The following is a 22067-nucleotide window of genomic DNA, read 5'->3' as shown; positions in this document are numbered from 1 at the left end:
CCGCAGTCGGAGTGCCCAGGGGCCGTGCGGCAAGCGGGTCTCGGCCGCGAGGCTGGCTGGCATGTCCCCCGAGCCCCGGGACCCTCCCACGACGAACGCGCCTTACGGCCGGTCCCCGGGGCCCTTTAGCGTGGCAGCCCGCCTTCGGCCTTCGGCAGGGCTGGATGCTGGAAGCTGGAATCGGGGCGGCGACCGGCACCGCTGCTTCTGCGAAAGACAACAAGTCCGTTGTGCAGCTAGCAGCCGCTTTTGCCGCCGAACGGTGCAGCAGCAGCCGGCAGCCCGGCAGGGCCTGGCGGGGAGTGCCGCCCTCCCCGCCGCCCTCGTGTTCCTCGTGTACCTCGTGTACCTCGTGCTCCGGTAACACTGTAACACTGTAAGACTCGCGGAAACGAAACGGGCGGCGACTATCGACACAACGGCGTGGCCTACACTGGCCTACGCGGGTAGAGCCGCGCTGCCGATGGAGACAAGGCGGCACGTACTGTACATTCGCTCAAACCTGAGCCAGCGGCGACCCTTTGCTATGCAGGCCTTTTCTTGGTGCCATCATGAGTGTGGCAAACAGCCTCCAAACAACGAGCGAAACAAAGGGTCGAACCCTTATAACGCACCGGAACAGCACTCGGACAATGAGGCCCCCGGTGGGGTTCGGCTGTTTAACTTTTCCTTTGGTCGCCGCTGGCTCAGGTTTGAGCGAATGCACAGTAGGTTGGCAAGTAAGCCACGCCGCGCCACGCCACCGCCGCCACGCTCCAGCGGCGGATAGAACTGTCTCGGCCCGTCACCCGGAATGTCTATCCGTGTAGGGTTTGGTCGGTTCCACTCGGCCACCGCCTCGCCCCGCCCCGCCCCGCGTGGCCCATCACGCCCCCTCACTACTAGGGCGATAGGTCAGCGCGCGACTTCCTGGCGGTGCAGTACCGATGCTCGGCAAAGAAGCCGGCCTGGAAGTAGGGGGTGGGGGCCCCGCGCCTCGCGGGCCGAGGCGGTGGCGGGGCGGCCGGCCGCCGGGCTGGCGGAGAACGGAGAAGAGAGATCAGACCAGTCCGTCTTTGGCCGCCGGCTCGAACGCACCGACCGCTCCGCGCAGTGCCCCGCGCTGGTGACGAACGCACGCACGCACGCCAGCTCGTCGCGCCATGACGCGGAAGGCCTCGCCGGCGGACCGCGCCGCCAGTGGGTGAACCTCGCACACCCTGTGAACCCCGTGAACCTCGTGAAGCGAGTTGTTGGCAGTGAATCGGTGGATGAGTGACTCGTTCGGTGACGCCGTTTGGTGACAGAGGAAAGGGATTTAGTGACTGGTGTTCAACACCCGAGGCCAACATGGGGAAGCTGAGCACGGTGAGTAGCCGATTGGTGCACGAAAGGGCCTGCGTTTCTCATAAGGCATCCAAAGTCAAAGCGCGGAATTTTGAAATTTTGAAAGTTCAAAAAGTTGTTGGTTTATTAACGTTGGGAGGGGCAAAAATGCCGAAACGTTTCGTTTTCTTCATGTTGCAAACGACGTTGTCCCGCTTCACGAACCCGCCAGTCTCCTCCAATCTGGGAGGAGCGGCGTTAGCGAAAAATTGCGACGTTTTTACCTCACCCGGTGGGCTAGCAGCTTTACCGTCTCCGTGCCTTGTACTTTAGACAATCCACCTGCATTTTGTTGTTTTTGTTGTTATTGTTTTCTTGATGAGGCCATTTGCCATGGAAACCGTTTTGCCGTAAAACAAGCCCTTCCCCCCTGCTTTGGTACAATTTGCAAGTTTCTGTGATGAAACCTCTGGAACCGCGGTACGGCCGCGCTGCTGCCATTTTTATGGCTCGGCGTTATCGTTAGTAATTCCATTAGCGCTGGAATGGTATCATCGCGACTACGCGGAAGCAAGCCTCTCTCTCTCTCTTTCTCCGCGTACGCTGGCTAAGCCGAAGGTGAGCAGGTGACACAACACACGCCGATGCCTCGATCCTGTCGAACGAACCATATCCATTAGAACGATGCTCTGCACGGCCTGCTCCGTGCTTGTATGCGCCGCGCGCACACGCGCACAGAAGTCCATAAACGCGCAGACATCCGCGCATACACACACTCACACACACACATGCACATTCATATAATATAATGACCCGCACGGAGGCTGCACTAACGCGACGCTACGCGGACGGATAGGGGATGGAGACGTTTACGGCACGCACTTCGAAGAGTCCTTCGCGTTGCACACTGTCTGATTTATTACGACCGTACTTAACGCGCTAATTAGATACACTGCAAAAAAAATGGTGGAAACAGAGGATGAGGAATAGTGCCGAGTTCGGAATATCGAAAGCGAAGCGAAGGATGCTGTCAGGAGGATCGGACCATCGTTATTCTATTCGCCACCTGTTACGTTCGTTGAGGCGGTCGCGGGATGAGGTAGCTTTTTCACTCACGCACACACACACACGCGCGCGCACACACGTACGCGATAGTCGGTGACATCGGACAGGTGGCCCCGTCTGATGTATGGCCCCGCCCCTCGCGATCGCCGATAGTGCCCGGTGGGCCTTGCCTTGCCGCGCCGTGGCGTGGCGTGGCGTGGCGTGGCGCGCCTCGTTCCGTTGCGGGCTGGCTTGGCGCCCCGGCACGGCCCACGCAAATGCGATAGTGGAGAGACTGGAGGCACGCTCAGCGGCACATCCAAGGAGAAATTAGCCTCCCCCTCCGCTCCTTTGCCGGCATAATGAATCCCATACCTACTTCCGCGCTGACTTTCATCGCGCTAATTGAACGGAGTTCGGCCGCCCGATGTCGCCGTCGCGGCGCCGTTAGGCGAGGCGCGCTCCAGCCAGTGCCCCGGGGGAGGTCCCCGACGACGACGGGCAGCCGGCGGACTCAGCCCGCATCGCCTGAGAGAACAGTGGCAGCTACGCGCCTCGAGCACCGGGCACGGCACCTCGGCGTCAAAGTTCGAATCCCGATCGCTTTCGTCTTATGCAAAGCGGGTGTAAACCCCGCCCTTTCCGGGATACGACTGCAGTGCCGCGGTGGCGGGCGTGCTGGGCCCTCGCCTTGCCTCGCCGCGCCTCGCCGTCCCGCCGAAACTGATTTACGGCGGGAAAAGGTTCGAACCGCTGCTTGATGACTATCACAAAACACATGCCGCGCCGCGCTCGGGTTCGGGGTGGCGCTGGCGCTGCTGGTGCAAGAAGCGTATGGTTAGAGGCCGTAACTCTTCGTCGGCGACGTGCGGTCCTCTCTCGCAGCCGAAGACGCGCCCTCCTCCAACGTCCCCCCGCGCGCACTTGTCGCCGGGGCGCGGGGCCGAGCGAGTAAAAGGTTTTGTGTGTAATTACTTTTCAAGATTAGCGCGCCGCGACTCGAAGCCGCCGCCGCCGCCGCCGCCGTCTCGCCGCCAAGGATAGAGCCCTGGCGAGAAGCCGCGCCTCGCCGGGGAGCGAGCGGGTATTCCTTGAAAGTGCGGTAATGCGGCGCCACTCCCCCGAGCCTGGCACCTCCTCGCCGAGCACGGCGATGGCGGCGAGGCGGTGGCCTTCCCAACCCCATCATGTGGAGCAGCCTGCACTTTGTCGGCCCCGACGCCGCGGTGCCCTAAACGGCGCGCACACACACACACGCACAATCTCTGAGACAAGGGTGTGTGTGGCGTCGCGGCTCGACCGCAGACTCCGTCCCTGTCGCGCACACGCCCTTGTTGTGTTCGCCGTCCCCGCCGGGGGGTCGCCCGTAAATCACGTAACGCCAGGCTGCGCCCGCCCCGCCCCCTGCACGGGCACGGCGGCTTGGTGCGCGGCCAGGCCTCGGGCCAGGCGGAGAGAACGCCCGCGAGGTAGGCCGCCGCTCGCCTTTGGCGCACGCCTGTTCGACGGGACGGCCTACCCGCCAGGCGCTCCGTCTCTCTCGCACGCTTGGCGCGTCCCGTGTGGGTGCGAGAGAGACGGACAGCCTGCCGACCCGCTTCCCTTCCCGGTGGACGTCGTCGTGGTGTGTCGCAAGCGGGCGGGCCATTCCGGGCAGGCACTGCTTCATCAGGCCGGGCGCGCGGTGTCGCGGCGGTGTCGCGGGCGGCAGCGCGCGGCGTTGATTAGCTTTATGAAGGAGAGGGAGTGTGCACCGGCCGGCCGGCGCCGCGCCGCGCCGTGCCGCGTTGCCCAACCGTTCGCTAAACGGCGCGGCGGCCTCCTCGCCGGCCCGACTCCGGAGGGTCGTTTCATCACTCTGTCTCTGTCGCGCCCTCACGGGACGCGCCGTGAGTGCGAGCGAGACGGGCGGCGGGCGGCAGGGACCTGCCCTGCGCATTGTGGCCGCTGGCCGCGCGGAATGCAGTCCGCGTTACATAAGGGAGGGATCAAGTGCGTTGGCAGCGGGCGGCACGGCACGGCATGTGGTCCCGGGCGGGCGGGGTGCCCAAACGGCGAGCCGGGGGAGAAGATCCGTTTCGGCGGAGGCACCTCTAATCTCGTTCCGAAGTCCTCAAATGGAATGGAACCCAACTCGCGAGGGACAGATGGACTCTCTGTTGCACGGGCAATCCAGTGTTGTGTGTTTGATTCGAGTCCGATTTGAGGACTTGGGCGCTGGAAGTCCGAAGTCCTTGTCCGCCTAAAGGGCTCGGCCACTTCCCGCCGCGGCGCGTGCACACGCCGAACAGTGTCTGTCCCTCTCGCGCTCGCGGCGCGCCGCGTAGGGGTGCGAGAGAGACGGAGCACCGCAGCTGGCGCCCGCTGCGTGTCGCCGCGGCGCTGCACGTCGACGCCGTGTCGGCCCGGTTCCGGAACCACCTCTTGCCTGTCGCGGCGTCGCGGCGCCTCGTCGCGGAACCCACTCTGCCTAGGACTTTGACCCGCGAGGTCCCCGGCGTGGTCGTCGCCGCCCTCGTCTTCCTCGACACGCCGTGTCGCGTGCGCGGCGTCCGGGCGTGTCCGACCGTCACGCGGCGACACGGTCCGTGGAGGCGTCGCGTCGCTCTGTCTCTGTCGCACTCGCTGGACGTCTCGTAGGTGTGCGAGAGAGACAGAGCGAGTCCTCGAAGTTGCGCGGCCGGCCGGGCGCGTTCCAGTCGGGCTGCACTGCAGCAGCGCGTTCTGGCCCGCTCCGCTCCTCCTCAGGCAGTGCGATACTCTGGAGTCGCCGCGCTATCTCTCAGTCGCTACACTGTGCTTGTGCTTGGCGTTGCTTCGCGATGCTTCGCCACGCGGCCGCGGGCGGTGCTGCTGGAGACCTAAACGCTGGCGCGCTTTTTATGGCGGCTTCATGAACTCCTACGACGGTCTGGTCGTAATGCTGCACCACTCGCCAGAGGCCACTGGCCGCCCGGGCATCATCGGGTCAGCCGAGGTCGGGAAAAGCAACGATTGTTTGATTTTGAAATCCCCAAAGTGGTTCTAAAATTTACCTCCCCACCGGGGGCAGTCGCCATGGAAGCGTCCCAGAGTGGCAGGTTAGGTTAGGCTGCGCGGCGTGTCCTGAGATAACAGCTGGTCGGAATGCGAGCTTGTAACCCTTTCGCTCATTTACGTCAGGCAGTGAGTGAGCGGGACACGGCGCGGCCGGTCCCGGCGGTCCTGGCACGGCCCCGCCGCGTTGCACTTGGCATCTCCTCCAGCGGCTCCGGCACTCCGGCAGGCACTCCGGCAGCGCGGCCCGGAGCCACGTGTTGCCTCGCCAGCTGCATGCCGACTGGTTCCGCACCCGGTTTCTTCGGCCGGCGGAGGGGGGCCGGGCCGGGCTGGGTTGGGCTCGCCCAACGTAACGTAGCCTAGGGTCAGTGTGTGGGAATGAATAACTTGATTCGAAAATATTTGAAGTTTTTTTTTTCCTCTGGCGAGTTGACAACCTCCTCACGCTCCCGCGTTCGCGCCGCGCCGCGTGCGTGCTGCGTGTCGTCGCGGACGTCGTGGACGTCGCCACGGTGTCTCGCCTCCACCGCGCCCACCGCGCCCCGCCACCCATTAGCAGAACAAGGCGGCGCGGCAGGGCGGGGCGCGCCGCGAGAGACTGTTTGACTGTCTACGGACGGCTGCAGCGTGCGACCCGACCCGACCCGACCCTCACGACCGTCGCATCGAGTCGACCGTCTGGCGGGGTTGACGGCTGGGCTGACCTAGCCCCCGGCTGCCCTCTGCTTCTGGTCAACGAACGCGAGCGCAAATATGTTGTCGTCGCGGGCCCCCAACTAAGACGAAACACAAAATTAAATCGAAAAACAACTGATGTTCACAATGACTGCAAAAAGTTTTCTTTCTGACAGAAAATTGGAAAATTTTGTGTGTGTGCGTGTTTTTCTTTCTCTTGCCAGGCTTCTTGGTCTGTCAAAAAAAGACTCAATCATAATTCAAAAAACTCGAAAAAAAACTTTGAAAAATTTGTAGAAAATAGTGGCACTTGCTGATCTGTGTGTGTCCCTCCTGTTGCAGGTGCTCCCCGCGTGCCACTTGGGTGTGACGTGGGACCCGGGCCGCGTGCGCGAGGCGGTCTCTGAGTGCGTGACGGGGTTCAAGCTGCCCAAGCTGCCCAAGCTGCCCCCGCTGGCCCTGCCGGACCTGGACCTGCCCAAGCTGCCCAAGCTGCCCAAGCTCGCCGTCATGCCGGCCTCCGTGCGAGGGCGCCGCGGCTGGTGCGGCTGCTTCCAGGTAATTGTGCCTCGCTTGTTTCACTTTGTTTTCATTTTCTCGTCGGCACAAAGTAGCCGGCCCCAGCCGGCAGCGTGCTGTGCTGTGTATGGAGGAATGCTCGCTCGGGCCGGTGGCCCCGGAGTGCCTCATGCATGCCGTTCCTCTGTTCTCTTTCTTTCTCTCTCTCTCTCTCTTTCGCTCATCCCGATATACCAGGCATCAATCCCCGAGCGGCATTACATTTTCCCGCGATTATTACACTGCAAGTGTGAGTGAGTTATGAAGGTCGTCGCGGTGCTCGGCGTGCCTTGTTGCTGCCTTGCTGCAGGACTTGCAGGTCGCGCGCGCTAAAACACGGCGATTTATACGACGTGCCGTGGGGAGATGGGGGGGGGGGCTGGCGATACGTCGGCTTCGTCGGCATATCCTCGCGGGGCGTAAATGGGTGACCCTGGCCGGCGGTGGAGCGATCGCCGCGTCCGGGACTTTCTCCCCCCGGGGCAACAACAGCAGCAGCGCACGGGGTGCCTCTTGACGTCGCAGGACGAGCAGGGCGCGTGCGTCACCCGGATGACGTCGCCGTTGTTCACGACGGCGTGCCCAATTTTGGCGGCAGATCTCCAGATAAGCTGTTTGATTGGCTGGAGGCGGGGAGGGGAGGGGCTTCCCTTTTGCAGTGAGCCGTCCAGCCGACTGACAGAGTTCTCATAGTCGAGGCTGGCTGTCAGCACTGGCGGCCGGCTGTCGTCGCCTTCGCCGGCGGCGGCCTGGCGGCGGCACGCCCGAGCTGGCAGCCCAAAGCCGGCAGCGCACGGGCGCGGGGTCAGTCGTGTTGTGTTGTGGTGCGGCGAGCAGAGAGCCCCGGGCCTTTGTGGTCTGGTCTGCTGTTTCGGCGAAATGGAAAACTTTTTGTGCAAAATTAAGAGGAGGCGAAGCTCGGCGCCGCCCGGCCCGGCCAAAGCAGCGTCCACGAAGCGACGGAGGATTTCGGTCTTCGCAAACAAGGTTGGCTTCCCGTTTGTTTACCTACACTGTCCGGCGGCGCTGTGTTTTCGAATCAAAGTATGAGAAATTGGTGCAAGTCGAGTGCAGGGTCGGCGAGTGGCCGTCGTCCGGCTGACAATCCGGGCGTCATGCTTTGTCCCTGACGTGACGTGACGCCGGCGTGACGCCTCTGTCCGACCGCGTGACGAACAGTGACAAAGACCGCGCGGCGCGCTGGATGCCGTCACGTCGCACGCCGCGCCCCCCTGCCGAGCGCTCTGTCTCTCTCGCTCCCTGACGGAGAGCTCCATGAGTGCGACAGAGACAGAGCGACGCAACAAACTCTTTCTGACTCACTCGTTCGCCTGCTGGATACTCGACCGGGGCGCGCGATGGTCTTTTCGAATTGCACCCTCCACCGCCTTTCTCCCGTCCCGCACCGCCTTCCTTGTTGCGCCGCGGAGCCGCGGAAGGGGGAAGGAGAAGCAGATGATGACGGCGTTGTTTTACGAAGGCGGTGGGGCCTGGCGGGGCCGCCCCGCCCGCGGTGCGGCGCAGTGCGCCGCGGGGGCGTTATGGAAGTGCCAACATTCGCCGGCCACCTAGGGAGCGAGAGAGAGAGAGGGCACCTCGCTGCGCGGGTGCCCCCCCCCCGCCCTCCAAACTTGTCGTGGCATTTCCACCCCACCCCCTCGCGGTTCAAATCGACGAAGGTGCGCGGTGCGGCGCGGTGCTGGGGGCTGGGTGGGTGTAGGACTGGCACTGGCATTCGTTTCGGACTGGCTTCGCCGCGGTGCGCTACGCGGCTCCGCGAGGCGCCACGCGCGTTGGGAGCGACGCGGGGACTGACGCGGGGACTGACGCGCGGAGTGACACGACTCGCTCCGCGGCCGAGGCGGGCGAAGGCGCGCCATAACACTAAACGGGCCGCGCAAATGTCAGCGCCGCGAGTGTTAATAGGGGAGAGAATGCGAGTGTTGCGCAAGCGGCCCTCCGCTCCACTCACTCCGCGGCCCTGCGGATCAAACGTCGCAACTCGCAACGCGTTGTGTGGAGTGGAGCGCGGGGGCGGCCGGGCCGTTTGTTTAACGAGTCCGCGTGGAGAGCGGGCTGGAGTGGAGAGACGCTGGAGAGCGCGGCTGGAGAGGTCCGGGACGGGATTTGCACGAGTAAGACAGGTGACAGTGCACGTGCGAGACTGACTGGTACGTATAGTTTGAGGGAATCTAGAGAGGAGAGACGCTTCGATTTTCTGAGCTGCTCTTGCCGCTGGCAAGGCTGCCAGCTACAGTGTGGGAAGTCGGTGGGGACCCAACAAAAGGGATGCAGCCTCGGTGGGCAATTACTGGATTACCCCCCTCCTGCGTCACTGCTTTTGCCTCGCCTTGCCTGCGTCGCCCATCGGTCCGTGCATCCTGCAGTGCAGTGTGCCCGCAGGATGCCAGGCGGCCGGTGCGGCTCGCCGCGGCCCGGCAGCGCAGCGAGCGCGGCGCGGCGGTTTAAGAAGCTTCGGTGACTTGCGCTTCCCGCCACAAAGCTCGCCGCGATTATGCTATGCCGTCTCGCCTCGCCACTTACGTGTGACTCACTTGCGCCGGGCTTAAGCCGCCGCTCGTTAAAGGAGGAAAGAAAAAAGTTTGTTACAAATTGATAAGCCTTTGTGGTGGGTGCGAGCGTGCCTTGGCGGGCCGTGACGCGGTGTGGTCTCTGGCACACTGCAAACGGCACTGCGGCGACGCGGATGGCATTTGCAGACAGGTGCATGCCTACTGCGACCCGGCCCAGCCGCCCAGCCCTCGCCGCTTGACTTGACTTGACTTGACGACGTGCTGCTTGCACTTTTGTCGCCTCTCTCTCTCCCTCCCCTCTGGCAGGGCAGGGCTGGGCCGGGCCGCGTCGTGGGAACGTGATCCTACTCGATTGCAGCGAGCAGTACAGTCGAGACAAAGCCACTCCACTGTGTTGCAGCGCCACGGCGCCCCGCCCATTAATAACAGTGTGGCGGCCTGGCCGATCCCAGTGCATCCATCAGACTGCACTCGGCTGCTCTATTTACTTTGGAAAAAAATACCAAAATGAATGACTGCATGCCCTGGGAACGGGTGGGAGAAAGCATCGCGTCGTCGCTTACCTTGCCGGTGGCTTCCTTGGACGGCAAGCCGTAACGCCAAAGCCGCGGCGAAGATAGGAAAGGCGACCCGGATCGGAAAGCACGCCGCCGCGGCGCGCAGAGCCGCGTGTCGCATGGCATGGGGGTCTCCTCAGTGTGTCCTGTCCTGTCCGCCACTCCCCCTCGCCGCCCCGCTGCCCCAGTGGCACCATGGTGGCGCCCAGTGGCGCGCCAACAACAACAATCGAAGCGCCGTCCGGTCAAAGAAAGCGGGCGGCCGCGTCTTGTCACCCGGGGCACGTCGCGACGTCGCCGCACTGCGAGCCGCGCCCTGCCGTGCCCTGGCCCGACACCAAGGGCTTTCTCTTGTTGTTGTTTTTGCTGTCGCTTTTCTGGCACTGTTGTTGTTGTTTGTGTGTGGCGGAAAAGCACTCGACGCGGCGTATCGCGGCGTGTGTTTGGGAGACTTGAACGCGCGGGACAGCGAAAGTGCGCTGGGGCGGGCCGTACGGTAGTTTGGCCAACCTTCAAACTCCGACTTCCCCCTCCCCCTCCCCCGCACGCCCCTGCTGCCCCGGGCCCGGCTGGCGGAGCGGAATTTTGGCATGAGGAAGTCGTAACCCTACCCGCATCTGTTGTGCAGCGGACCGAGCGGACCGGGCAAAACGAGGCCCCGCGGCGAGGGCGGGGCGCTTAGTGGCGCGCCGAAAAGCTCGCCCCGGCGTGGGGAGGGTGGGGGTGGGGGGGCGCCGCGGGGGGCACGCCAAAACGAGGCACGCGAGCGGCGCGCCGAACCGCGGTGGAAACAACAACTGCAGTGACACACGCACCGGCTGCACCGCGCTGCACCGCCATCGCCCCGCGTCACGACACTGGAGGAACACGCCGCGATAGGCCGCGTGCCTTTCTCCCATTGGCGTCGCGCCGCCGGGAAGAAGGACGAGGCCGTCGGCGCGGTCCTCGGCGCGGTCCTCGGCGCGGTCCTCGGCGCGGTCCTCGACGTGCGCGCGTTGCGAATTCGGCAGCAGTATCATTAGTCCGTCATCGGCAACAGGACCGCCACGCCCGCCGCGCGGAACAAGGATGGGCGCGCTCTAGAGTCCGCAAAGCGAGCCGTCGCACATGGGGGCCCGCCCCGCCCCGCCCCGCCCCGCCCCGCCCCGCCCCGCCCGCGACAGACAAGCCTGGCTGATCGGCCTGCATTCCGCGTGGCCGGGCGAGGGGCCGGGCGAGGGGGTGCGGGGCCGGGAAGGGACTCTCACCGCCAGGACCGGCACTGGGTCGGACCGCAAGCAGGGGCCTGCCGGGCCTGCCGGGCCTGCCGGGCGGGCGCCACGCCGCTTATGGCAGTCGGGCAGGCAGGGATGTGGCCAGTGGATGTCTCTCTGTCTCTGTCTGGTTATCGGGGGTTTCGTAATGACAGGGTCCCTGCCGGAGCTTTGGCTGCTGTGGACTCTGATGTCCGCGACTCCGTCTCGGCGCCTCGCACTCGGTTGTCGGAGAAAGGACCGTGATGGGGTGGAGCAGTACGAAGCCTCGTTTCCCCCGCACTGGCGAGGGGTGTAGGGTGCGAGAGAGAGAGAGAACAGAGCGACGAAGCACTGCAGGGCTGGCTGGATGTAGCGGACCGGGCCCTCTGCCGCCTCCTCCCGTCCCGTTCTGCAGATTGCAGTCTTTGTTTCCCAATGCACTGTCCGGCTGGCCGGCCGGCTTCGTGTCGCGTCCGCCGCGTCCGCCACACTGCAACCCCCGGCCGGCGTTCCGTTGTCCTTGTCCTTCGCCCGGACGACCGCCACCACGTCAGGACACCGTCATTGTCTTATCCCGACCGTCGTTCTCTTATTCCAGTTTTAAGGCTATGCTGACTCTTTCCTCGCCAAAAAAATAAATCCCGAGCAAGCTGTACTTTTATGGAGCAGTGCATTTTTATGTGCATTTCGCAACTGTGGCCTGTTTGCCTACAGTGTACTAACGCACCTGGCCGCGTTGTTTGCGGCGAGTGTGTGTGTGAGTGTGAAGGTGTGGGCGCGGGAGGTGGAAGGGAAAGGGGGATCGTTACATGGGGCCATTAATAAGAAGCCCGCGGACAAAACGGTCGCCACGCGCCGCCACGCGCCGCCGCTACCTGAGCGCACGCAACGCGAGTAGGTACCGCCAGGCCACTGCAGGCCACCGCAGGCAACGCCATCCCCAGGCCGCCCGCCGGGTGCATCTAGTGCAGTGCGAGTGCAGTGCTAGTGCACTGCTAGTGCAGTGTGGTGGTTCGATGAGTGCCGGAAGGAAGCAAAGGTTTATGGACGCACACGCACGCACAGGCGGACGCTGAGGCGCGTCACGCGTGCGTGCGTGCGGACGGGCGTGCGTGACCGAGTGCCAGAGGTGTGGCTGGCCGCTGGAGTCTGCCGCCGTGGCGCGGCGTGCCTCTGCCTGTCTGCAGCTGGGGCGCTGGAGCTGGAGCTGGCTCGTTTTGCAGTGCAGGCGGGCATGTGTCGGGCCCGAAATGGCATACGATCATGTGTGGTCTAGCCCTTGATGGTAATGGTAATGGAGCCCCTGCCACGTGGGCCGCCCCGCAAGACACCGGTGTCCCCTGCCGCCCGCTGTTGCCTACCTGCCAGGCGCTACAGCCACGGTCGTTGAAACATAATTTATCTATTCCACCTAGTCCAAACAATTTTTGTCTCTTTTTTAAGTTTTATGAAAAGCAAGGGTTTTTACAAGGGTTTTAGTAGACCGAACCATAAAATTTGTTGCTTTTTGTTTTGTTTTCGTTCTTTTGCTGTCCTTTGGGCGGCTGTCGGCCGACCGCATCCCCGCCTCTATAAGGCCGGGCCCACTTGTCTGGGCGCTGGGCGCTTGGTCACTGCACTGTCGGACCCGGCGGACCGCACAGAGCGGCCGGTGGGGTGGGCTATCGCGTTGGATAATGCGCCTGGCTGTGCCTGGCTGTGCGTGGCTGGGCCTGGCCAGGTTGAACGGACGTGATTAATGGAATGCAGACCGTCGCTGTGTGGTCGCCACGACGCCACCCACGCCAGCACGCACGCACTGCGTTCTGCAGCGTAGGCTCTGTCTCTCTCGCTCGCCTCCGACGCGCCCGAGAGACGCACGAGAGCGACGAAAGCAACCTTGTCGTCTGGAACGGTGCCTGCGCCGAGCGATCGGTTTGTCGCTCTCGCGCCCTTGTGAAGAGTGCCACGAGTGGGACAGAGACGGAGAGACGAAGTCTTTGGCTGGGTGCATCGCGCTCGTGCATCGCGCTGCTGCTGGCCGCCTGTTGCGTCCGCTGCGCCGCCACGCCCGCGTGTCACGCCTGGCCGGCGTCCTTGTCGCCGACGTCCTGCGCGTCCTGCGCGTCCTGCGCGTCCCGCTTATCGCGGACGGGACGGGACGGGATGCCCCCGGTTGCCGGCAGCATCCTCCCGTGGGCGCCGCGCTGTCGTGGCGGCGGGGCGGGGCGGGGCGGGGCCGCTCGTGCCCTCCGAGTCCTTACGCAAACTGGCGGCGGGGACTCGGCAGTTGGGACACAGCACCGGCACGCCTTAGGCACGCCGGCGCGAGCAGGCTGGTCCTTTGCGGTCCTGGAGGACGAGGACGAGCGCGCCGGGCACGCGATCCGCGACGCGATCCGCGATCACACCTTTTGGCTCTGTCAGCAGGCTCGTTCCCAACAGTCGGTTTCGCCACTCTGTCACCCTCGCACTCGCAGGCGGCGCGAGAGAGACTGCACTGTTAGGAATGCGCCCGCTCCGCGGCGCTCCAAGGGCGCCGGCCTAAGGCCGGGCTCCGCGGCAAGCTCCGCGGCGCCATGACGACCACGATGGCGTGCTCGCTGATTTGGCACAAGTCATCGCCGCGTGTACCGCGGCACTGTGGGCGAGGAACGGCGGCCGGCCGGACCGTATCGAGCCATCGTGCCGGACCGCCCCGCCGTCCCTCGACCCGATCGGCCGGCACCGGCCAGCACCGCCAGCACAGCGTGAAAGTGGCCACGCCGACCACGCAGGGAACGCAGGGACCACGCAGGGACACCCCCCGCATCGCGCCAAGGGGGTCGATGGTCGATGCCGGGCAGGCTTGAAAAGGACGTGCACGCACTTTTGCTGTCCACGGCGTGAGCACAGTGTGCCGCACGTGCCCCGCCGAACCGGAGTGCTTCCATTCGGGACTTCCCTGCCTAGGCCTCTAGGCCGCCACCAGCGCGCTTGTCTTCTCCTCCTCCTCCTTTTTGTGTGGACGGCCACGGCGTTTGTTGTTGTTGTGTTTACTATATGGTTGACCACAGCACGGCGTCGCGGCTCGGAAACTCCTTTGGCGAAACACACACACTCACACATGGTCGCATCCATCGACTTCCCCGGCGTGGCCGGCCAGCGGCGGCGCGCGGGAGGGGAGGGGGAGGGGGCGCGGCGGCGCGCGGGGCAGAACTGGTTTGGTACGGAAAGTGCAAGTGATGGCTGCTGGTTACAGAGGACCCCCTCTTCCCCCTCACGTCCCTGGATAGCGTTTCCCTTTCGCTCTACGCGGCGAAGCACGCCACGCCACGGCACCGGGACCACGCATGCAGCAGGCGTGGCGCGCCGCGGGCGTACCGTGGCCAGACTATTACTTTGAATAATAAAGCGGAGAGGTTGAGGTAGGCCTAGGCCTGGGCCTGGGCCCACGGACTGGGCAGTCGGTGGACCACAGGCCGGCCGCCCCATGGGCCGCCCAGCTGAGTCCACTCTCTCGTCCTGGCAATGCGGCGCAGCGCGGGGAGGGGGCGGGGGTGGGGGACGCAAAACTCATCAAGTCGAGAGAGAAACTGTGCCTCTAGTTCGTGTCTTTTTACCGAGGAATTTGCAATTTAATCACCATTCACACTAATTTTCCCGTGTTTGTTTTCAGAATGACGAGCCGCCAGAGATCACGTACTGCGTGGTGGACCAGACAGGCACCCTGTCCCTGCAAGCCCTCACGCCCACCCAGCCCATGCCCGCCGAGGATGAACTCAATGCCAAGTTCGCCGAATTCGTGGTGGGTATCGCTTGAGTTTCTTCCGTCTTGCGCTCGCTAGGCTTCGGTCAATGATGGTGGTTTCTGTCGACTTTTGCAGGAGGAGCTGGACCTCACCGCCCCCAACAAAGCTGCGATGCTTAGCCTGCCCTCTGAAAAGAAATGGCAGATCTACTGTAGCCGTAAGAAGGTAATGGTGCCTCCCTCTCTCCTTTTGCACTATTGGGGCTATTTTTTGTCTTTATTATACTTTCTTTTTTTTTCTAGGATCAGGAAGGTGGCTCAACTGACCTATCACAGCTCCCAGAGCATTACCTGGAAAGACTCCAGCAACTTTCAGCAGTGAGTCAAAGCTTTTTTTTTTGTCAAAGTACGATTGGCTTTGCAAACAACATTTTAATCTACATGTTTTTTTCTCTTTGCAGAGCCCAGTTTCAGGAGGAGACAGCAATGACGAAGTTCGAACAGCAACCCGTCAGTTGGATGGTCTTAAGACGGCTCTCCGTACCCAGCCTCACAGCTTTGTATTACGCTTTGTGGAGCTGGACGGCCTGGCTGCCCTCCTGCATTTACTCTCTTCGATGGACTACGACACAGCTCAAAGCTCTCTCCACACGTCTTTGATTGGATGTTTAAAAGCCTTAATGAATAATTCGAATGGTCGTGCACATGTTTTGGCACATCCATCTGGAATTGATATTATTGCCCAAAGTCTCAGCACAGAAAATATTAAGACAAAAGTGGCTGTGTTAGAGATTCTAGGAGCTGTATGCCTTGTTCCTGGCGGTCATAGGAAAGTTCTTGAAGCCATGCTCCACTATCAGAAACATGTGTCTGAAAGAACCAGATTCCAGGTAACATGAATGAGCTGCTCATGCATTTAAATTTTATTTTGTGTATCTTTGTTCTTTTCTCATATTTATGTGTTTGTTTGCAGGGCATAGTTAATGATTTGGATCGTAGCACTGGAATTTATAGAGATGAAGTTAGTTTAAAAACTGCAATAATGTCATTTGTCAATGCTGTTTTGAACTATGGCCCTGGGCAAGATAATTTAGAGTTCAGACTCCATCTTCGATATGAATTTCTTATGCTAGGAATCCAGCCTATAATTGATAAATTAAGAAGCCATGAAAACGAAACTCTGGACAGGTAGAAGCTTGATTGTTGAAATAAATAAAATTTAATAAATTCACAAACATATTTTTATTGACAATGCAAATTATATTTTTTGTCTTTAAACAGGCATTTAGACTTTTTTGAAATGGTGCGAAATGAAGATGAAAAGGAGCTTGCACGGAAATTTGAGAAGGTAAAAATTGTACATGTTTGCTTGTGCATTGCTGTAAACCTATCTAAAATTTACAACATTGTTGATTCTTTTGATCTTGTTCTCTAGGAGCACATTGATACAAAGAGTGCAAGTAGCATGTTTGAAGTTCTGCGACGGAAACTGAGCCATACTGCGGCTTATCCACACTTGCTGTCACTGCTTCACCATCTAATTCTCCTACCTCGTATGTTCTGTTGTAGATTTTTATACTCAATCGTTCAGTTTCACTAGATAAATTTATTTCTTAACTCTTTAACAATCGAATTACATCACTTTCAGTTGACTATGGCTCACACCCCCAACATTGGCTCTTATTGGATAGAGTCGCCCAGCAGGTTGTACTCCAAGGAGAAAATGCTGAAAATCCTGATGTTACTCCTCTTGATATTAATGTCAAGGAAATAGTGCACTTGTAAGTAATGAGGAATATGTTGACATTGCCCTGTAAATGACAAATCTAAATAGAATTTATTCATCTCCCCCACATTATTCAGGCTTGCCAAGGAAGAGGAGTTGGTAGCAGCTAGAACCAAGGCTGAGGAGTTAGAAAAAGAAAACAATGAAATATCAAATAAATTGGCTAAGAAGGAGCAGGAGCTAGATCTGCGAACTCAGGAAAAGGTACGACTTTCTCACTCTAAAGTTATCTACTTTCATATTGTGTGTCAAATCTCTAAAATACTTTTTCCTCCTTCATGGGAGTACAGGAAGATATGGAGGCCAGTTTGACTCGTGTCAAAGAAAGGCTTGAGAAAGAAACTGCCGCCCACCTTGAAATGAAAGCCCGCGTTTCAGAACTGGAAGATAGAAATATTCAGCTCGAGCATCAAGCCAATTGTGAACGTGGGGAAAGGCACAGACTTGAACAACTTGTCAGCTCTGGCAGCTTGCCAGATGATGCTAAGGTAACTTTGACTTCTAATAAGTCATATTAAATCATTTTTGGGAAGTTGCTGCTTTTAACAGAATTATTTCATGTTTTGTTTCAGGTTCTTGGCTTAAGCAGTACCCTGGGATCAGATGCACCTGTGAATCTGAATCAGAAGACTGAGCCTGCTGTGAAACCACCCCCTCCTCCTCCCATGGCCATGGCTGCACCCCCACCGCCTCCACCCCCTGTTCCTGGAATGCCGCCACCACCACCCTCATCATGCATACCGCCACCCATGGCTCCTCCTCTAGCAGTGAACCGTAACAAGAATGTGCCTCAGCCAGCTAATCCTTTAAAGTCATTCAATTGGTCCAAGCTGCCAGATGCTAAGGTAAAACCAAGCCTTTCTTGTTTGGAGTTTCTGGTCCTTTTAATTTCTTGTGTTGTACTCATTATGTTATAATCTTTTTAGGTTGTCAATACTATTTGGTCTGAGTTGGATGACACTAAACTTTACAATGCTATGGAACTGGAAAACATTGACAAATTGTTTTGTGCTTATCAGAAGAATGGAGTTGCTGTGAGTAATGATGAAACTACTTCTCATTGATTATTTTTGCAGTTGCTAATTATATATCTTGATATTCTCAGAATGATGGATCAGTTGAAGACCTGCGCCAAGTGGGTAAAACAAGAACCAAAATATTATCTGTGATAGATGCGCGCCGGGCGCAGAACTGTACCATTTTGTTATCCAAACTCAAAATGTCTGACGAAGATATATGCAAGTATGTTATATGTGATCTAAAATCAACTCTTTAAAAAATAAATCTCAATTCTAACATGAATAATTATGGTTGATTTCCTTTCAGGGCTATTAAAAGTATGGACAGCCGAGATCAACTTCCTATTGATATGGTTGAACAGTTACTCAAATTTACCCCCAGCGTTGAAGAAGCTGCTTTGTTGGAGGAACACAGTGAAGAAATTGACAGCTTAGCTCGAGCAGATAGATTCCTTTATGAAATTGCTAAGTCAGTATCTAGGTTGACTCCTCAATTATTTACTATAACGTAATCATTTACTTTAATTCATTTTTTGTTAAATTTTTTCTTGTTGGTAGGATACCTCACTATGAACAGCGTCTTCGAAGTTTGCACTACAAAAAGCGCTTCAGTGTTGCTGTCGGTGAAGTTGAGCCCAGGATTCGTGCTGTTATGGAAGCATCTCGAGAAGTTGCAAGATCTCGGAGGCTGCGTCGATTACTGGAATTGGTGCTTGCTCTAGGAAATTATATGAATCGTGGTGCTAGAGGAAATGCATGGGGATTCAGACTGGCATCACTTAACAGACTTCATGACACAAAATCAAGTGCTGTCAAAGGGACAAGTTTACTTCATTACCTTGTTCATATCTTGGAAAAGAAGGTAATGAGAGAATTTATTTCATCTGGAATAAAACAGGATCTAGAAGTGTCTGTTTGCATATTACCTTTCTGTTTTTCTCTTTTTCAGTTTAAAGATATCCTCAAATTAGAGGAAGATATCCCACATGCTAGGGAAGCTTCTAAAGTGAGGTAAGTTGCATATAGTCTGAACATAATAAATAATTTTATATTAGAACCTCCAGTTGGTATTCTTAACTCACTTGCATATTTCTCTACAGCCTAGCTGAGTTGGAAAAGGACATGGCTGCTTTAAGAACAGGACTTAAAGAAGTTGAAAGGGAGTTAGAATTTCATCGCTCTCAAACTCAGCCAACATCAAACAATGTGCCAGCTGACCGTTTCCTCCCTGTGATGAAAGAATTTTTATCTTCTGCTACCTGCCGTTTCTCAGAGCTTGAGGATCTTTTCCAGGACATGAAAACAAGAGTAAGTCCAAGTCCAAACCAATCATTCGTTTATACAATAGAGACTAATTTATGTTACTGTCTCTTTAATTCATCCAATAACTATAAATTATTTCATTACAGTTTGACCGTGCTGTGCGTCTGTTTGGAGAAGATAATTCAACAATTCAACCTGATGATTTCTTTGCTATTTTTGACTCATTCCTGACATCCCTGAATGAAGCACGTCAAGACAACGAAAATTTCCGTAGGAGAAAGGAGGAGGAAGAAAGACGAACAAAACAGGAAGCAGAGGTAATATTCTTTAAATTTGGTGTCATACTGTTTTAAGAGGTTTCTAAGTTGTTTCAACTGGAATAATTCTGTTTCAGCTTAAAAAGAGGACAATGGATCGGAAAAATAGTAGAGAAGGCGGCTTATTGTCTAAAGTTGGTCTTGGCAAAAATAACAACAAAGAAGCAGGAGAAACAGTTAACGGCAGTGGTGAAAATGCTAAAGGTGAATTTGACGACCTCATTTCTGCTCTTCGTACAGGAGACGTTTTCAATGAAGATATGGCAAAGCTTAAAAGGAGTAGGGTAAAATCCCGGCTGTCTGCAAATGGAAACTCCCCTCCTCGACGGGAAAGCACTTCAAGGGAGGACAGTCGCGAAAGAGTTTTGATTGCAAACAATCGTCGTCAGTAGATCTCCATGAGTAATAGTTCATGCAACACATGGTCATCTGTCATTTATAGAACTAAAATGGTCATGATAAAAGTACTTTGGCAATATTTATGTCTAATATGCCTTTCTGTACCGATAGCACTAAGATCAGAATAGTGCCCCATTTTCGTGTTTTATCTTATGTACTCATGGAAAGGTGTCCTTAATTCATGTAAACTTTACATATGTTAAATTGCTTTAAACGTTGTTAAAACATGCATGCATTTTTGCTGCTTCCCTGCTTGACGTGTTACATGTGAGGCTTTGCCTTGTTCCAAAGCCTAAATGTTACCAATTATTAGCTCATCAGTGCTTTATTCATCTTTTCTATGTAAATAATTTCTTTCATAGAATATTGTTTGCATGTAACTGTGTGTCTATACTATGTGTTTTGTGGTGCCAAGTAGGAAATGAGGGACTTTGCAGACTTGTCTCAATCATTGAATAAGAGGACACGGGCACATTCGTTTTTATAATTCATTCCGTAACATCGATCATGTTAGCTATGCTGGTACTGTTTTTTTGTGGCCTTATGTTTTGTAGTATTGTGTACAAATGTATTTTTAAAAATAATTTATTCAAGTCAATATTGTATGTATAACCGAGTAAAGTACTGTGTGCAATTGGCATCAGAAGCCAGCTCCTTGGAGCTATTGTAAAATGAGTCATTGATATAGGTTTGACTTAGAAAAATTCTGTTTTGAATTCAAACGGCATACACTATATACATAGTAATTGTTGCATGAATATTACTATCAAAATTTTGGCTGGGGGAATCATTAAGTGACTGATTTTGCATTTATGTGTCTGTACCTATATTTGATGTAATTTTAATTCTGTCACCAACCCAATTTCGTATACTGCTGATGTCCTCACGTTTAATGAACATTTAGTAAAATTGTACATTCTTCTATTGCAATACATATAGGCATTTCTAGTTCCTGAAGTAGCGCAAACCAAGAGAGTACCCATAATGTTTTGCTGTGTATATTGTTGTCTGTTGTCATAAAAAAAAAAATAGTTGGAAAACTCTTTCTTTTTTAAGTTGTGCCAAATAAATATATATAATCAACAGAGACTGATGAGGATGTTAAAAAGAAATTTGCCACAGCTTTAATTCCTGCTAATGATGGCTGCAAAGCTTCCAATTAAAGTTAAGAAACAAAGAGCAAATGAAACTGTAAAATCATCTCCAGCTCTATTTATTAAACTTTTCTTGAAGTATCAACATTGTTGATTTATTTAAATGGAATAAAATGGAAAATTGCCAGACAGAGGTGGCAAAAACGGAAAATGTCAATGTTGACTTTATTGGCTAACAGCCAAAAGAACAAACTCTATCACGAGACTATACTTCCCCACATACATGCCAGCGGTGAGGCGGAACACGAAACTGAGGACCCAACCAATGGTCCTTGATGATGCTTTCATTTCTCACCTCAACATTTTTGAACCTTGAACTGCCATTTTGAATATAGCGCTGAATCGTATTGCCAACTTTGCGGCTTCCAGGCTACCACGGCTACCACCCTTGTTAGCTGTTGATTGTTTGTTTTGCTTTTTGGTTATGTCTGCCGTACGCTACAGTTTCAAGAAGTGATTTTAAAAGAGGCTCGGGCTCGTGGCCTTTGTGGGGGTGAGGGAGTTTTTCCCCCGGCTCGGCACAACTGTCCAGTCAATGACATGCTAAAAGGGTCAGGCGCACAGATTATCGGCTCCATCGGTTCTTCAACCTGTGGTTGTGGCAAAAATATTTCCTTCAGTTCCCTTATTTCCGAGATGGATAGTAGTCTGTCTAAAATTTGGAAAAACTATCGTCATCGATTCGTCCCTTGGATGGCCGCTAACATCAAAACTGCTCAACGACGAGTGGTGGCTGTGTCGACAGACAAGACAGCTTCTGATGAGGACCTTAAAAAAGCTGTATTGAAAGTGACCTATAATTTAGACAAGAAATTTAGAAAATCTCTTGAGATTGATACCGAATCTATCATGTTAAATGTTCTTGGTTACAGTGTGAAGCGTATGAAGAGTCGTTTAAAGGGTGGTGGGACTGGTGTAGTGTTGTCTCTTGGCTCTGCGCAAAAGGGAGACTTGATAGCATTTTACCCTGGCACACTCTATCGACGCTTTGAACCGCTGTTACTTCCCTCTTTAGGCAACCAGTTCATTCTCCGATGCATGGATGGAATTCATGTAGATGGGAATGACAGGTTTCTCTCTAAAAGCATATTTCATTCTTGTGTAAATCGAGACTCATTTGGTCAGTATCGAGCTGCTGACACATCTTGGATTACAAAGCAGCCCGTTGTTCCTTGGAATATTGGTCAGTATGTTAATAATGGAACCAAAGAATGTCCGCCAAATGTTGCATATCAAGAGTTTGATATTGAAAATTTTCCACCAGAATTAGATTATTTGTTACCAAATATTTGGTATAGTGGTCCTAGAGGAAGACACCTGAGAACTGTTGCTCTTGTTGCAACCAGAAAAATTCAACAAGGTGATGAAATTTTTTCAAATTATGTAACACTCCTTCATGACCATTAACAAGAGGTGTTTTGCACCTGGCACTGGGCTGGCCAGGGTGCCAATGATTCTTTTCCAAAGCTCTGT

General features: G+C 55.8%; 2 protein-coding genes across 3 annotated transcripts; both read left to right on the top strand.

Annotated features, from left to right (window-relative positions):
• Positions 1 to 6469: 6469 nt before the first annotated feature.
• On the top strand, positions 6470 to 20675 carry LOC117640933 (disheveled-associated activator of morphogenesis 1). 2 transcript variants are annotated; one of them, XM_034377967.1, is made up of 20 exons: positions 6470 to 6621; positions 14585 to 14713; positions 14793 to 14882; positions 14960 to 15034; positions 15118 to 15546; positions 15630 to 15844; positions 15938 to 16004; positions 16092 to 16209; positions 16305 to 16437; positions 16520 to 16646; positions 16733 to 16930; positions 17015 to 17287; positions 17369 to 17476; positions 17548 to 17684; positions 17769 to 17930; positions 18020 to 18323; positions 18411 to 18472; positions 18562 to 18769; positions 18871 to 19041; positions 19119 to 20675. In XM_034377967.1, the coding sequence occupies exons 1-20, from the start codon at positions 6574 to 6576 to the stop codon at positions 19431 to 19433; spliced, it is 3369 nt and encodes a 1122-aa protein (XP_034233858.1). In that variant the 5' UTR covers positions 6470 to 6573; the 3' UTR covers positions 19434 to 20675. The 2 variants fall into 2 exon arrangements, with proteins under 2 accessions (XP_034233858.1, XP_034233865.1); XM_034377974.1 differs by lacking the exon at positions 6470 to 6621 and adding an exon at positions 7392 to 7608.
• Positions 20676 to 21230: 555 nt separating this feature from the next.
• LOC117643329 (SET domain-containing protein 9-like) lies at positions 21231 to 22001 on the top strand. The gene has a single exon (XM_034382178.1). The coding sequence runs from the start codon at positions 21231 to 21233 to the stop codon at positions 21999 to 22001; it is 771 nt and encodes a 256-aa protein (XP_034238069.1).
• Positions 22002 to 22067: the final 66 nt, after the last annotated feature.

This window comes from Thrips palmi, unplaced genomic scaffold (genome assembly GCF_012932325.1).
Source record: "Thrips palmi isolate BJ-2018 unplaced genomic scaffold, TpBJ-2018v1 HiC_scaffold_1, whole genome shotgun sequence".
Lineage (NCBI taxonomy): Eukaryota > Metazoa > Arthropoda > Insecta > Thysanoptera > Thripidae > Thrips > Thrips palmi.
Note: the sequence above shows the minus strand (reverse complement) of the source record. Positions and strands in the feature narration are given on the sequence as shown.